This window comes from Ahaetulla prasina, chromosome 7 (assembly GCF_028640845.1).
Source record: "Ahaetulla prasina isolate Xishuangbanna chromosome 7, ASM2864084v1, whole genome shotgun sequence".
NCBI classification, from domain to species: Eukaryota; Metazoa; Chordata; class Lepidosauria; order Squamata; family Colubridae; genus Ahaetulla; species Ahaetulla prasina.
In genome coordinates this window covers 62,790,307-62,803,146 of record NC_080545.1, presented here as the reverse complement: position 1 = coordinate 62,803,146, position 12,840 = coordinate 62,790,307, and the positions used below count along the sequence as shown (strand labels likewise).

The 12,840-nt window shown below is 37.2% G+C and overlaps 1 protein-coding gene across 2 annotated transcripts in view; it reads left to right on the top strand.

The window, feature by feature from the left end:
• Positions 1–12,428, top strand: part of NUP205 (nucleoporin 205) — a 51,944-nt gene extending 39,516 nt beyond the window's left edge. For both annotated transcript variants that reach the window (XM_058189562.1, XM_058189564.1), the window contains 11 exons: positions 2,895–3,016; positions 3,904–4,042; positions 4,538–4,664; positions 5,546–5,622; positions 6,214–6,342; positions 7,009–7,135; positions 7,643–7,809; positions 8,324–8,447; positions 9,168–9,296; positions 10,934–10,992; positions 12,117–12,428. In XM_058189562.1, the coding sequence (XP_058045545.1) occupies positions 2,895–3,016; positions 3,904–4,042; positions 4,538–4,664; positions 5,546–5,622; positions 6,214–6,342; positions 7,009–7,135; positions 7,643–7,809; positions 8,324–8,447; positions 9,168–9,296; positions 10,934–10,992; positions 12,117–12,269 (1,353 nt within the window). In that variant the 3' untranslated portion in view covers positions 12,270–12,428. The remainder of the gene's footprint in view (positions 1–2,894; positions 3,017–3,903; positions 4,043–4,537; positions 4,665–5,545; positions 5,623–6,213; positions 6,343–7,008; positions 7,136–7,642; positions 7,810–8,323; positions 8,448–9,167; positions 9,297–10,933; positions 10,993–12,116) is intronic.
• The last annotated feature ends 412 nt before the right edge of the window (positions 12,429–12,840 follow it).

The window sequence follows — 12,840 nt, the reverse complement described above, 5'->3', positions numbered from 1 at the left end:
ACACACACATACATACACACACACAACTGCCTCCTCCTCAGCAAGTATAAATAATTTTAATAATTTACCACCTTCTTTTAAAATACAATAAATTATCTCTTCTTCCCATTTCTCATCTCTTATCAATAAACAAATCCTTAAAACCTCATCAATCCTAATTCAGCAAGGTTCATTAGAGATAGCATATCTGTTTGAACCTTCATCAAATAAACCAACTTTATATTCCTCCCTTCTACTCTAATCCCTTCAAATAATATCCTTCTTTGTCCCTTCTGACAAAATTTTTCAATTTTGCAACCTCTTTTGCAAATACAGTATAGGAAAATTATCTAAGTCACTCTTGGTTTGTTAATTTGTTTATCTCTTTCAGTTACTAGGATATTGTTCAGCTTCGGGACGGTCTGGATCAAAATTGGGTAGATCCGGGTGGGATGTCTGAGAGCCGTCTTGTTGAGGTTGTTTGGGATGAGTTTGACCCTGTGGCTCCCGAGGACATGGACAGGTTGCTGGGTAGGCTGAATGCCACCACATGTTTACTGGACCCGTGTCCCTCCTGGTTGGTGCTGGCCGCACAGGATGTGACACGAGGCTGGCTCCAGGGGCTTACAAATGCTTCTTTGTTGGAGGGGGTCTTTCCGGCCACCTTGAAAGAGGCGGTGGTGAGGCCTCTCCTCAAGAAGCCTTCCCTGGACCCAGCTGTGTTAGGTAATTATCGTCTGGTCTCCAACCTTCGCTTTGCGGCAAAGGTTGTAGAGAGTGTGGTGGCATGTCAGCTCCCCCGGTACCTGGAGGAAACCGTCTATCTGGACCCGTTCCAGTCCGGTTTCCGGCCCGGGTACAGCACCGAGACGGCTTTGGTCGCGTTGGTGGATGATCTCTGGAGGGCCAGGGATAGGGGTTATTCCTCTGCCTTGGTCCTATTAGACCTCTCAGCGGCTTTTGATACCATCGACCATGGTATCCTGCTGCACCGGTTGGAGGGATTGGGAATGGGAGGCACCGTTTATCGGTGGTTCTCCTCCTATCTCTCCGATCGGTCGCAGACGGTGTTGACGGGGGGGCAGAGGTCGGCCCCGAGACGCCTCACTTGTGGGGTGCCTCAGGGGTCGATTCTCTCGCCCCTCTTGTTCAACATCTATATGAAGCCGCTGGGTGAGATCATCAGTGGTTTCGGTGTGAGGTACCAGCTGTACGCTGACGACACTCAGCTGTACTTTTCCACACCGGACCACCCCAACGAAGCTATCGAGGTGTTGTCCCGGTGTCTGGAAGCCGTACGGGTCTGGATGGGGAGAAACAGGCTCAAGCTCAATCCCTCCAAGACGGAGTGGCTGTGGATGCCGGCATCCCGGTACAGTCAGCTGCAGCCTCGGCTGACTGTTGGGGGCGAGTCATTGGCCCCAATGGAGAGGGTACGCAACTTGGGCGTTCTCCTGGATGGACGGCTGTCTTTTGAAGATCACTTGACGGCCGTCTCCAGGAGAGCCTTTCACCAGGTTTGCCTGGTTCGCCAGTTGCGTCCCTTTCTGGACCGGGATGCCTTATGCACGGTCACTCATGCTCTCGTGACATCTCGCCTGGACTACTGCAATGCTCTCTACATGGGGCTCCCCTTGAGGAGCACCCGGAGACTCCAGGTAGTTCAGAATGCGGCTGCGGGTGATAGAGGAGCCTCGTGGCTCCCATGTAACACCCCTCCTGCGCAGACTGCACTGGCTACCTGTGGTTTTCCGGGTGCGCTTCAAGGTTTTGGTAATGATCTTCAAAGCGCTCCATGGCATAGGTCCGGGTTACTTACGGGACCGTCTACTGCCACCGAATGCCTCCCACCGGCCCGTGCGCTCTCACAGGGAGGGACTCCTCAGGGTGCCGTCGGCCAGGCAGTGCCGACTGGCGACGCCCAGGGGAAGGGCCTTTTCTGTGGGGGCTCCCACCCTCTGGAACGAGCTTCCCCCAGGACTTCGTCAACTTCCTGACCTTCGGACCTTCCGCCGCGAGCTCAAGACACATCTATTTATTTGCGCAGGACTGGACTAGATTTTTTAAAAAATTTTAAATTTTAAATGTCTAAATTTTAGATTTGGTTTTAAATTGGGTTTTATTGTTTATATGTCTATTTTAAATTTTGGCCTATATAATAAGTTTTTTAGATGAATGTTTTACTTTGTATATTTATGTGTTTTTATATGGCTGTACACCGCCCTGAGTCCCTAGGGAGATAGGGCGGTATAAAAGTACAAATAAATAAATAAATAAATAAATAAATAAATAAATCAGCCAGTTTCTTTTGCATGCCTGCTTTTGCAGTGTGACATGTTTTTCCATTTTTCATAGCATGTCATTTTTAAATTCACCTTCAAATCAGTTCCTTTTACATAACATCTATTAAATACAGACTATCTACAGAGGCAGATAGTCTGCAAATTAACTTTCAGGTCGATTGTTCAAAACTATCCTTCAGTATGTTCAATATAAAATATTTTGGTTCATTCATATTTGTAATTTTAGTTAGTCCTTTTCTCCTTTAATTGTAATTTTAGTTCCCTTTAGTGTCCAGTTATTAAAATTCTATTTTCTTATGATTTTAAGTAATTCAAAGAAATTCAAAACAAAAGTTTTTCCCCACAAGAAGGTTTCTTTATAGTTAATTCCAAAATCTTATGTCAAATTTATCCTGACCCTTGGTCTGTTTGTGACTTGCTAAAATCAATGTTTGAATTACTGTTTTGCTGACACAACATTACTCAATGCAGTCTCTTTCTTCAGGGAAGAAAGAGGGATGATCTAAGGAGTGAGATTTAGGAGATGAGCCTCCGACTACTTGCTATATATTCTGATTCTTAGACCTTTGTTCCTGTTGTTAACAAATAAAATATTTTCTTTTTTTTCTCAAGGCCTTCCTGACCAAAGTAGCAAAAATACAGCAAGGAGCACTAGAGTTATTGAGATCTGGAGTAATAGTGAAACTTGCACAATTTCAAGTATATGATATGCGGCCAGAAATAGATCAACATGGGTAAGTTTATACACCAAATTTCCAAAATAACCTGGTTAGGATAAAGCAATGTTTTTTACTGTTATGTTTAAAGTGCATGTTTTGACTAGAATTGAAATTATTTCACTTACTGGTAAACTTGTACATTTGTGTTAAAAATATAGGGTTTGATAGTTTTATGAATAGTAACTGATTACATTAATCTATGTTTTGTTAAATTGTTAAATTTTTTGTTTTAATTGTTTATTATTTTACAAGGATTTGTGTATATTGCAGCCACCTAGGTTGTGGGCTGAGAAATCATCTATGTAAATCAAATAAATAAATCTTAAGATTTCATTCATTTTAATGTTAAATCACAGCTGAATTTTGTTGGGTGTTTTTTTTTCCGGCCAGTTATTAAATAAATGTATCCATCTGTCTAAATCATGACCTCCATTTAAATCTCAGAACAAATAATAATGCCAAATGATCCTTTCCCAGCCATCTGTGCTAGATGGCCTATACCAGAACTATTCATGAATAATCTGCAGCAGATGTTTTGTTGCTGGTCACCTGTTTTACAAAAATCTTGTCAGATTGAATACATTCCCTTGGAAACAGTCTGATGAGGCTTCAAGGATTCTGGTAGGCCCTGCACTTTCTGCAGTGCAAAGACTTTGTCTCTCCCCCCCCCTCCCTTTAAGACCTCTTTCCAATCTAGCTGGAGATTCTACTACAATTAAGGTTGTTACTGAAGGATTACCTGGATTTATATCATGTATAAACCAAGCTAGTACTAAGCTAGATAAGTGTTCTGAGAGTATACATAGATATCTTTTGTATTTTATAATTGTAAAATGTGTATTGTGAGTTTTCAAGGGTTTTTTTTTAAGATAACCAGTTTCCTTTTTGCTTCTTCCTTTAAGAATGTTTGGAATGCGAGATCCTCCAGTCTTCATTCCTGCTCCTGTAGAGCGTTATCACCAGATTCTTTTGCCTGCTCTCCAGCTTTGCCAAATCATCCTTACTTCTAGCATGGCACAACATGCTCAGGCTGCCAGACAGGTAAGACGACAGAAACTTCTGGTAGCACTGGCTGTTCATTTCAATTATTTTTTTTATTATTTTTTATTATTATTATTTGAATTTATATCCCGCCCTTCTCCGAAGACTCAGGGTGGCTTACATTGTGTTAAGCAATAGTCTTCATCCATTTGTATATTATATACAAAATCAACTTTTATTGCCCCCAACAATCTGGGTCCTCATTTTACCTACCTTATAAAGGATGGAAGGCTGAGTCAACCTTGGGCCTGGTGGGACTTGAACTTACAGTAATTGCAAGCAGCTGTGTTAATAACAGACAGACTTCGTCTGCTGAGCCACCAGAGGCCACCAGTATCTCACAAAGTTAGATACTATTAGATACTGGATATTATTCTCTTATTTCCAGCTCCCTGAATTAATTACATTTTAACTTTACTTCCCCCCCTCCCTCCTTTGCTCCCTCCTTCTCTCTCTCTCTCTCTCCCCCTTCCTCCCTCCCTCTGTCTCTCATAGGTTTTGCAGTTCCTAATATCCCATTCAGATGCTGTCCAAGCAATCTTGCGGTGTCAAGAAGTTAGTGTGGGAGCCTTGCAAGAATTGGCATTACTGACTGGAATAATCAGCAAAGCTGCTTTACCAGGCAAGATATTTTTTGTTTTTGATACAATAAACACACTGTCTTTTACTGGAATAACAGTAAATGTATATAAAATATATTTTAGAAACGAGTCATTTGTATAGAGCAGGAAGAGAAAGTTCACGGAAGCTTTTCATATTTCATGTAATAGACCAGTGATGGCAAACCTATGCCACGTGTGCCAGAGGTGGCATGCAGAGCCCTCTGTTGGCTCATGCGCCATTGCCAGCGTACCGGAACCCAGAAGGGCAGCTGGCCACCATGCACATGCACACCAGCCAGCTGCTGTCTTCCGGGTTCTGGCGTGCTCCAGTTTTGGCACTTGATGCTAAAAAGATTAACCATCACTGTCTTGCATTCTAATACGACTTTTAGACTCACATGTTCATTATATTCTTCCAGGGAGCGAATCAATGAATCAAAATCACTATGTGTATTTTGAGAAGTTAGAATGCTGAACTATTTTATTTATATTTATATTTATATTTATTTATATAGTTCAGCAGAATTAGAAAAACTCCTAAAATGGATGTTGGTAGCTTTGTTTCTTGATAGACAGACATTGTTCAGAAGAAGTTTAAGTGTATTGTATTTATTGACTGAAACTTGGCTAAGGGTAATTTCATATATTCCAAGGATGTTATATTCAGAGATCTAACCAAAGGCTATTAAGGATCAAAGACAAAACACAAGAAAAAGACCAACAATACAAAAAATACAATAAAATAATTTTTTAAAATTGCAAGACAATCCTGAAACAATTAACACCTAAAAATTAATATGATCCTACTAAATAAAGTGATTTATGAGTGATTACTACAGCCTAACAGAGGATGCCCTTATAAAAAACAATTTGAATCTATTATTTAGTGTTGTTTCATTAGGTGTGCTGGGTGACTTTGACCTTGATTTCAATGAAGGAATGCAGATTGAATTACAAGGACATATAGGGCGATTTCAGGTAAATTATAGCAATTGCTTTTTTTAGTACTTGCAACCACTTGAATCATCAATTCTAAGAAGCTTATGATAAAATAAGTGTTATACACATTTTTATAGGCTATATAAATATTTCTTGTCTATCCATCTTGTTTTTTGACAAAAGAATAAATGTTATAATTTAGCTGAGATTTACCATAAAAGTAAACATATTTCCTATGCTATTCCAAAAACAAAATGAGTTGTGGCATAATATTTATATACAACAGATAGTTTTACAGAATGAAATTTAGGGTATAAAAGGTGTGCAGAAACAAGGAACATAAAGTACGGCCCAATTACCTAATCCATTAGGGAGTAGAATTTTGTGAGGAGCGAGGTAAGGGAGGTGAATAAAGTATGATACTTTCAGGAACAAAATGTTTAATTGTAAATTTTCAGAACAGATAAATCATTGAGAAAAATGGAAAAGGCAAGAATTTTAATTTAATATTGTCAGTTATGCAGAATATGATTTTATATCTTAAACACAACACATTGAATTTTTATACAATTAATGGTAAACACCTGGATAAACATTAAACATCATTGGTTTATTTTCATTTGCTTTTAGCGCCAGTGCTTAGGCCTACTCACACGATTTGGTAGTTCAGAGAGACTGCACCAATTCAGGTTGCAAGATGATCACACAGATGCGGATAGAGTGAACAAGAGAGATGATATTGAACTAGCCATGCAACAGGTGAGCCATTCAGTGAACTTTGGTGTATAAAATTAAGAAACTAGGTGATATAGTCATTGAGGTGGTGTACTAGGATTAAGAAAACCCAGGTTCTACTTCAGTGTTGGAGAACCTTTTCAGCACCAAGTGCGAAATGGGTGTGCGCAGGGGAGCGTCAGAAACCCAAAGAGCAGCTCCCCGGGGCACATGTGCGGGAGCGCCGCAAACCAGAAGGGCAGTTCCCCAGCACACATACTCATGTCAGGGAGCTGCTCTTCTGGTTTCCAGCACTCCCACATACGCGAAGACCAGTTGGCCAGAAGAGCAACGGGCAACAGCTGGCATTTCCGGAGAGATGGCTCTGTGTGCCACTTCTGGCACGCGTGTCATAGGTTCGCCATCACGGTTCTAGTTCATATTCTGCTCCAAAGCTCCCAAAGAGACTTAGTCAGTTCCTCTCTCTTGGGTCAATCAACCCAACTTACTTCACAAGGTTATTGTTGCAGGGAATGTGAAGCAGTATTACACCTACCACTTTGACCTCCTATACAAAAGGTGGTTAAAAATAAAAGGAAGAAACAAAGGCTGTTATTGCAACATTTTCAATTTTTTTCTGTTTTCTGTGCCTTTTTCATAGCAGTAAGAGACACTGAATTAAAAAAAAAACCTTTACATCTATATCTGTAGATCTGTGCCAATGTGATGGAATATTGCCAGCTGCTTATGGTACAGTGTGCCCCTACTTTTGAACACACAGTTTGGCTGTTCACTCCCAGTCTTTCTGAGTCCACCAATCGAGATGGACCTCGGCAGGGTAGGTTTACTTGGATAACTTAAAGATGCATTCTAGATATTATAGTTAACAATTCTTCCCACATTCTCATGTATTAAGAATGTTCTTTATGTCATGTTTATAAGCCTGCTTTTACATTTGGGAGGTCAAGATTAATGCAGAACCTAGACATTCTCTGTCACAGAGGCTGTTTTGGTTTGTAAAAGCATTAGTTCAGCAGTATACTGAATTGCCATGGTTATTAAGTTTGATAGTATGATTATCTTCCATATAATATGTCCTACCATATACATCTGCGTGACTTTGCCCTCAATGTTTACATATGTAGCAATGTTTACTTATTTTCTATATTCTTGTACTCTACATGTGGATGGGAAGGCAATATCAAATACATGACATTGGAAGCCACACTTTTGTAATAAATTTACTCTTTAGCCCTTATTTTAGATTAAGTTTGTTTTTAATTTAATGGAATCCAACTTTATGGCAAATGTTCTTTGCTTTAACTTGGATTATTATCTATTTTAGATACACAAGCTCCAGTGATTCCATATTGGCGATTGCCTGGTCTGGGTATTATTGTCTATCTTTTAAAACAAAGCGCTAATGACTTCTTCAGTTACTATGATAGTCATCGTCAGAATGTTAGCAAGTTGCAAAATGTGGAACAGCTACCTCCAGAAGAGATAAAAGAGGTAACCTTCCTGTATCCTTCTCTTGCTTTCGCTATTTCCACCAAGTTTATCCTTTGATTCTTGCACCCCTGCATGTAATGTTTTATATAACAGTAATTACAACAATCAGAGAAGGGGATATTAACAAGGTATATCAGTACAATGGGGAGGGATGGTATTTACTACCTCTTTTTAGATCTGTATTGTAATAATATAAGTTCTAAATGAGAAAGCTAAAAAAATTTTGCTTTCTTAGTAGAATAAACATACTTTTAAGTTTTTCTGTTCTTAATAAGTCTTTACAGAGATTATTAAGTTATTCAGTGACTGATGTCTCTAGACATGCCAAATGTATTGAAGTTGCTATACAAGTAATATTCCAGAGTTTTCAATTGTAAAATTTCTCTTGAAGCTTATTTTTTATTTGGAATAATATGTGTGTTTATATGAAAAGTTGGTTTTGTAGAGCTCGTAGCTTGTATAGTACTTACCTACACAATATTACATGTTTATATGTCTTTGTTTCTTTCCATAGTTGTGCCAGTCTGTTATTCTAGCTGGAGTAGACAAAATTTCTACTACCCAAAAGTATGTTTTAGCAAAGCGACGTTTAGTGAAGCTGATCAACAATCGAGCTAAACTGCTTTCTCTGTGTTGCTGTATCCTTTGATCATTGTGTGGAAACTCATTTATTTTTTAGAGCAAACTTCAGAGATCATTTTTTAAAACTTAGAACAAAATTCAGAATGTAACAATCATACATGGTGAGAAATGACTTCCTCCACTGCTATCCAACTTAAATGTTTAATTTTTTAAAACAACCTTGCAAATCTGAACATATTTTAATTTTAAATAAGTTAGTCTTTGTTGCAGAGACTGTAATCAGATGTAATTGTTTTTTAAATATCAAAAATTTGCATAAGCATTTATCTAACATTACAATGTATAACCTTTAAAATTAATTAAGAAAATGAACTTTTGTGAGAGACTTTTTAATTCTATTAGATGATGAAATTTTAAATGCAGCGGAACCTCTGGGAAGATATTTTCTTTAAGAGGCATTACATGCATTTTGGGATTATGATTATTGTTAGGAATATTAATTGAGCTCTCTAAATGTAAAGTTATTAACTTGCTTAATAATGTTTGAGAAATTAATAAAAATAATTTAAACTGCAACCAGAGAACCTGGTTTTGCTTAAAAATGATAGTATCATCTATATACTGTATATTCTGGAAGAAATGATTAAAATGTGGGGATGAAACAGGTGCTTATTTGTCACTAACTAGCAAAAGTTACGACTAGCTGTTGCTTTATTTTGTTATATACATGCCCAAGAATATGTAAATGTAAACTCCTTTACTAGATATGTTTACAGATATTATAGAAACCTGTCTTTTTATTCTTTGGCGGCATCTTGAACACTATCTACTACACTGTACACCTGCAGATTCCCAAGCTTCTCTTTTGGCTCCCAGGACTCAGTCGAGGAGCAGAAGATTACAAGGTAATTTTCCTTAAATTTATTTAAATTCCTACATTATGTTATCCCTTGAAGTTTAATCAGCCGATTGTGCAACTGTTTATAATCAATTAGGATTGGAGACGTTTTAATGGATTCCACTACAACAAAACTAAAACATCAGTTTAAACATTTTGTGATTAATTAGATGAATGAATCATGCTTATAAAGGCTCCCATTCCAGGGAAGGTTGCAATTGAAACAGAAGTTGTTAACTTGCCCCTCAGTAAGGGTTTCCACTTGTTCTTCCAGCAGGAAACATGAATCCAGAACCCCCAGAATGCAATCCTGTTCTCATAAGGAAGAACAGTCCTTCTAGAAAAAAATATGAATTTACTCTGGAATTCGATTTCTAAATCCCACCTCTTGATTTTGCTGAAAATGAGCCTAAAGTTTTATTCTTCCATCCAGTCAGTTCCTAACAGCCTCCAGGCACTGGGATATAACTTTCATTTACAATTCCTTATTAGCTTAAAGTGGAGATGTATAGTTGGGTTCCATCAACATGGTACCTCATACTGTGCTGATAGATGATCTCCTCAGTAGATGCATGTAGAGATTGAAAAGTAAAGTGGAGATGGCTGAGCCCTGTGGCACCCACAACCCACGTCCACACTGTTCTGTGGAATACCATGACCAGTGGTATAAAAGGCCCTCAAGATGTTGAGAAGATCAAGAGGGTCATATGCCCTTCATCCAAATCATCTTACAATTATCTACGTGTAAGATGTAGTCTTATCTGATTATTGTAATTATTATTATAATTACTTTAATGATAATTATATTTTTATAATTGTAATTAGTAGTATAATTGTAATTATTATTAGCCAGAAAGAGGGTTGAAAAAATATCTACAGACCCCTCACATTCTGGACATAAAGTATTTCAATTGATGAACCTATCTTTCTTTTTTGTACACTGAGAGCATATGCACCAAGACAAATTCCTTGTGTGTCCAATCACACTTGGCCAATAAAATTCTATTCTAAAAATAAATAAATCCTCCCCTCAGGATGCCACTACATGGCATTGCATATGAAAACAGCTTGATACAAAGACAATTCCCCCCCACCCACTACCATCACTCTGCTAAACATCTAATTCCCAGAGCACTGTCTTATGCCTAAGGATATTTGACCATGTAGTTGGGCTGTATTGCTATTATACTTTTCATCTTTCCTATTACATTCTCCTATTTATCACATTGTTTGTATGTACACTGAGAGCTTATGCAGCGGAGACAAATTTCTTGTATGTCCAGTCACACTTGGCCAATAAAGAATCTTCTTTCCTCTCCTCTTTCTCTGAAAGGGATTCAGACAATTCTTGTCAACTAGTGTTCTGTAATTGCTGCCCTACCACTTCCCTAAGGTTAAAAGTCCTCCAAAACATCTGAATTGAATTGGCTCTTTTAGGAGATGCAGTTGGTATAAGGATCTCAGATTTTCTCTGCCTCTCAATTATACGTACTAGAACAAAGGTATCAATTGATAAAATATTTAATTTTTGATTCCATGTATAGATATTATGCAACTCTAAAATAACTTTACATTGTATATTTTTAACGCTTGCTTTGGACATAACTATGGTAATTTTTAATTCCAATATTCCTTTTAATTCAGAAACTAACTTTGATGTAACAAGTGGATTGAGCAGAGTAAGCCAACTTGATATAGATCAGGTAGGATCTTTCAAAGATTTTTCTTTATAAATAGTGGGCTTGACTCTACGTAACTTTTATTAAGTGATGATTGGTCCTTGAAAATAAAAGTTTTGATTAGTTCACTGTTACTTAACTTTGAAGTTATTCATTCTGAATGGTCAATAAATACACAACAATCCAGTATGCTAAATATTGCTTCTAGAACCATACTTCTTCTTGTGGATTATGAATGATATTAATAATAAAGGCTTGTGGGAGGGTTGATCTCTGAGTCGGTTTTTGACACATTGGACTAGTCCATGCAGTTTTCTTGACAAGTTTTTTTGGAAATGGTTTGCCACTGCTACCTTCTTAGAACTGAGAGAGAGAGAGAGAGAGGGACCATGGTTACCCAACTAACCTAAACTCTAGAATTTACAGTTTCCCAGTTTAACCACTACTCCAAACTGGTTCTGTAATGAAAGAAATTATCCAACAGTATTTGCTTTTTTTGGGTCTCTCCTCCTTTACATTTTTCTATTATAATATTAACTTTAAAGAAAAGCAGAAACAAATATTGGAAATGTTCTTTTCATTTGTTTTCAATCAATTAACAAAATGTAAACCAACAAAAAGAAAGCATGCCTTGCCTTGTTTTTTCTTTGCAAATTTTACATTATTAAAGTAAAAGCATATCAGCTTTAAAATAAAATAATATGCTTGTAATTAGTGAAGATTTGAGGGTTTTCCCCATAAATTTTAGTAATCTGTATTTATATTATTTGTATTTATCATTTTTCATATACGAGAACAGAAATTTAGGGATATTTAAGTTTCTTGGGGACATCCCTTTATCATCTTTCTCTTTCCAATCAAAACTTTAAAACTTCAAAATAATAATATTGTAATAGGCTTCCAATTGTTACAATGTTATAATATCACAGTTGGATTTTCAGTCCCTTTTACTTTTTTAACAAGGACATATTAAATCTAGCCATGGCTTGACTCATAAATCTGTGTTTACTTTTTAGATTTTAAAAAGCAAGGTTGGGTGTGCTTCAAATAGGACCCACTTATATAGACTACTGAATCTAAATTAGCAGTGCATTAAAGGAGGATTAATAAATAAATATTATCTTGGTTTTGTTGTTGTTTCTTTTTAGCTTCAGCTAGAGGCAACCAATAATTTTGGAGAATCCCTTCAGAAGAAACTTCTAGATATAGAAGGACTGTATTCTAAGGTGCGGTCACGCTATACTTTCATTCAAGCACTTGTTAGACGTATCCGTGGCCTGCTAAGAATATCAAGAGGATGAAGAAGAATGTTTGTTCATTATTGATGTTTTTTGTACAAGTAACATTTTATAAATTATGGTGAAATTATTTTAATATGTTTCATTACAAGAATGAATAATTTTTGTGTGTTCCTGCCATTCATTATTACCTAAGTCGAAAAATAAACTTTTTTAAACAGCCACATTTGTGTACAAGGTTAATTACTTAGAAAAGGGAATAGGGTATAATTCACAAGAATAAAAATTCTGGTATCAGTATATCAGAGTAAACACTGGCCACATTGTTTATTTTTTAACTCTGGCAACCCATGTGAAATAATGTGTGTGTAAAATAAGTTGTCTATAGGTACCATAGTCCTTGACTTACAAGAGAACATTTAGTGACTGAAGTTACAACAGCACTGAAAAAAGTGACTTATGACTGTTTTTTACACTGACCGTTGCAGCATCTCCATGATCATGTGATCAAAATTCAGATGCTTGGCAAGTGGCTGATATTTATAACTTGCAGTATCTTGGAGTCATATCATCACTTTTGCGACTTTTCGATAAACAAAATCAATGGGGAAGCCAGATTCACTTAACCTTGTTA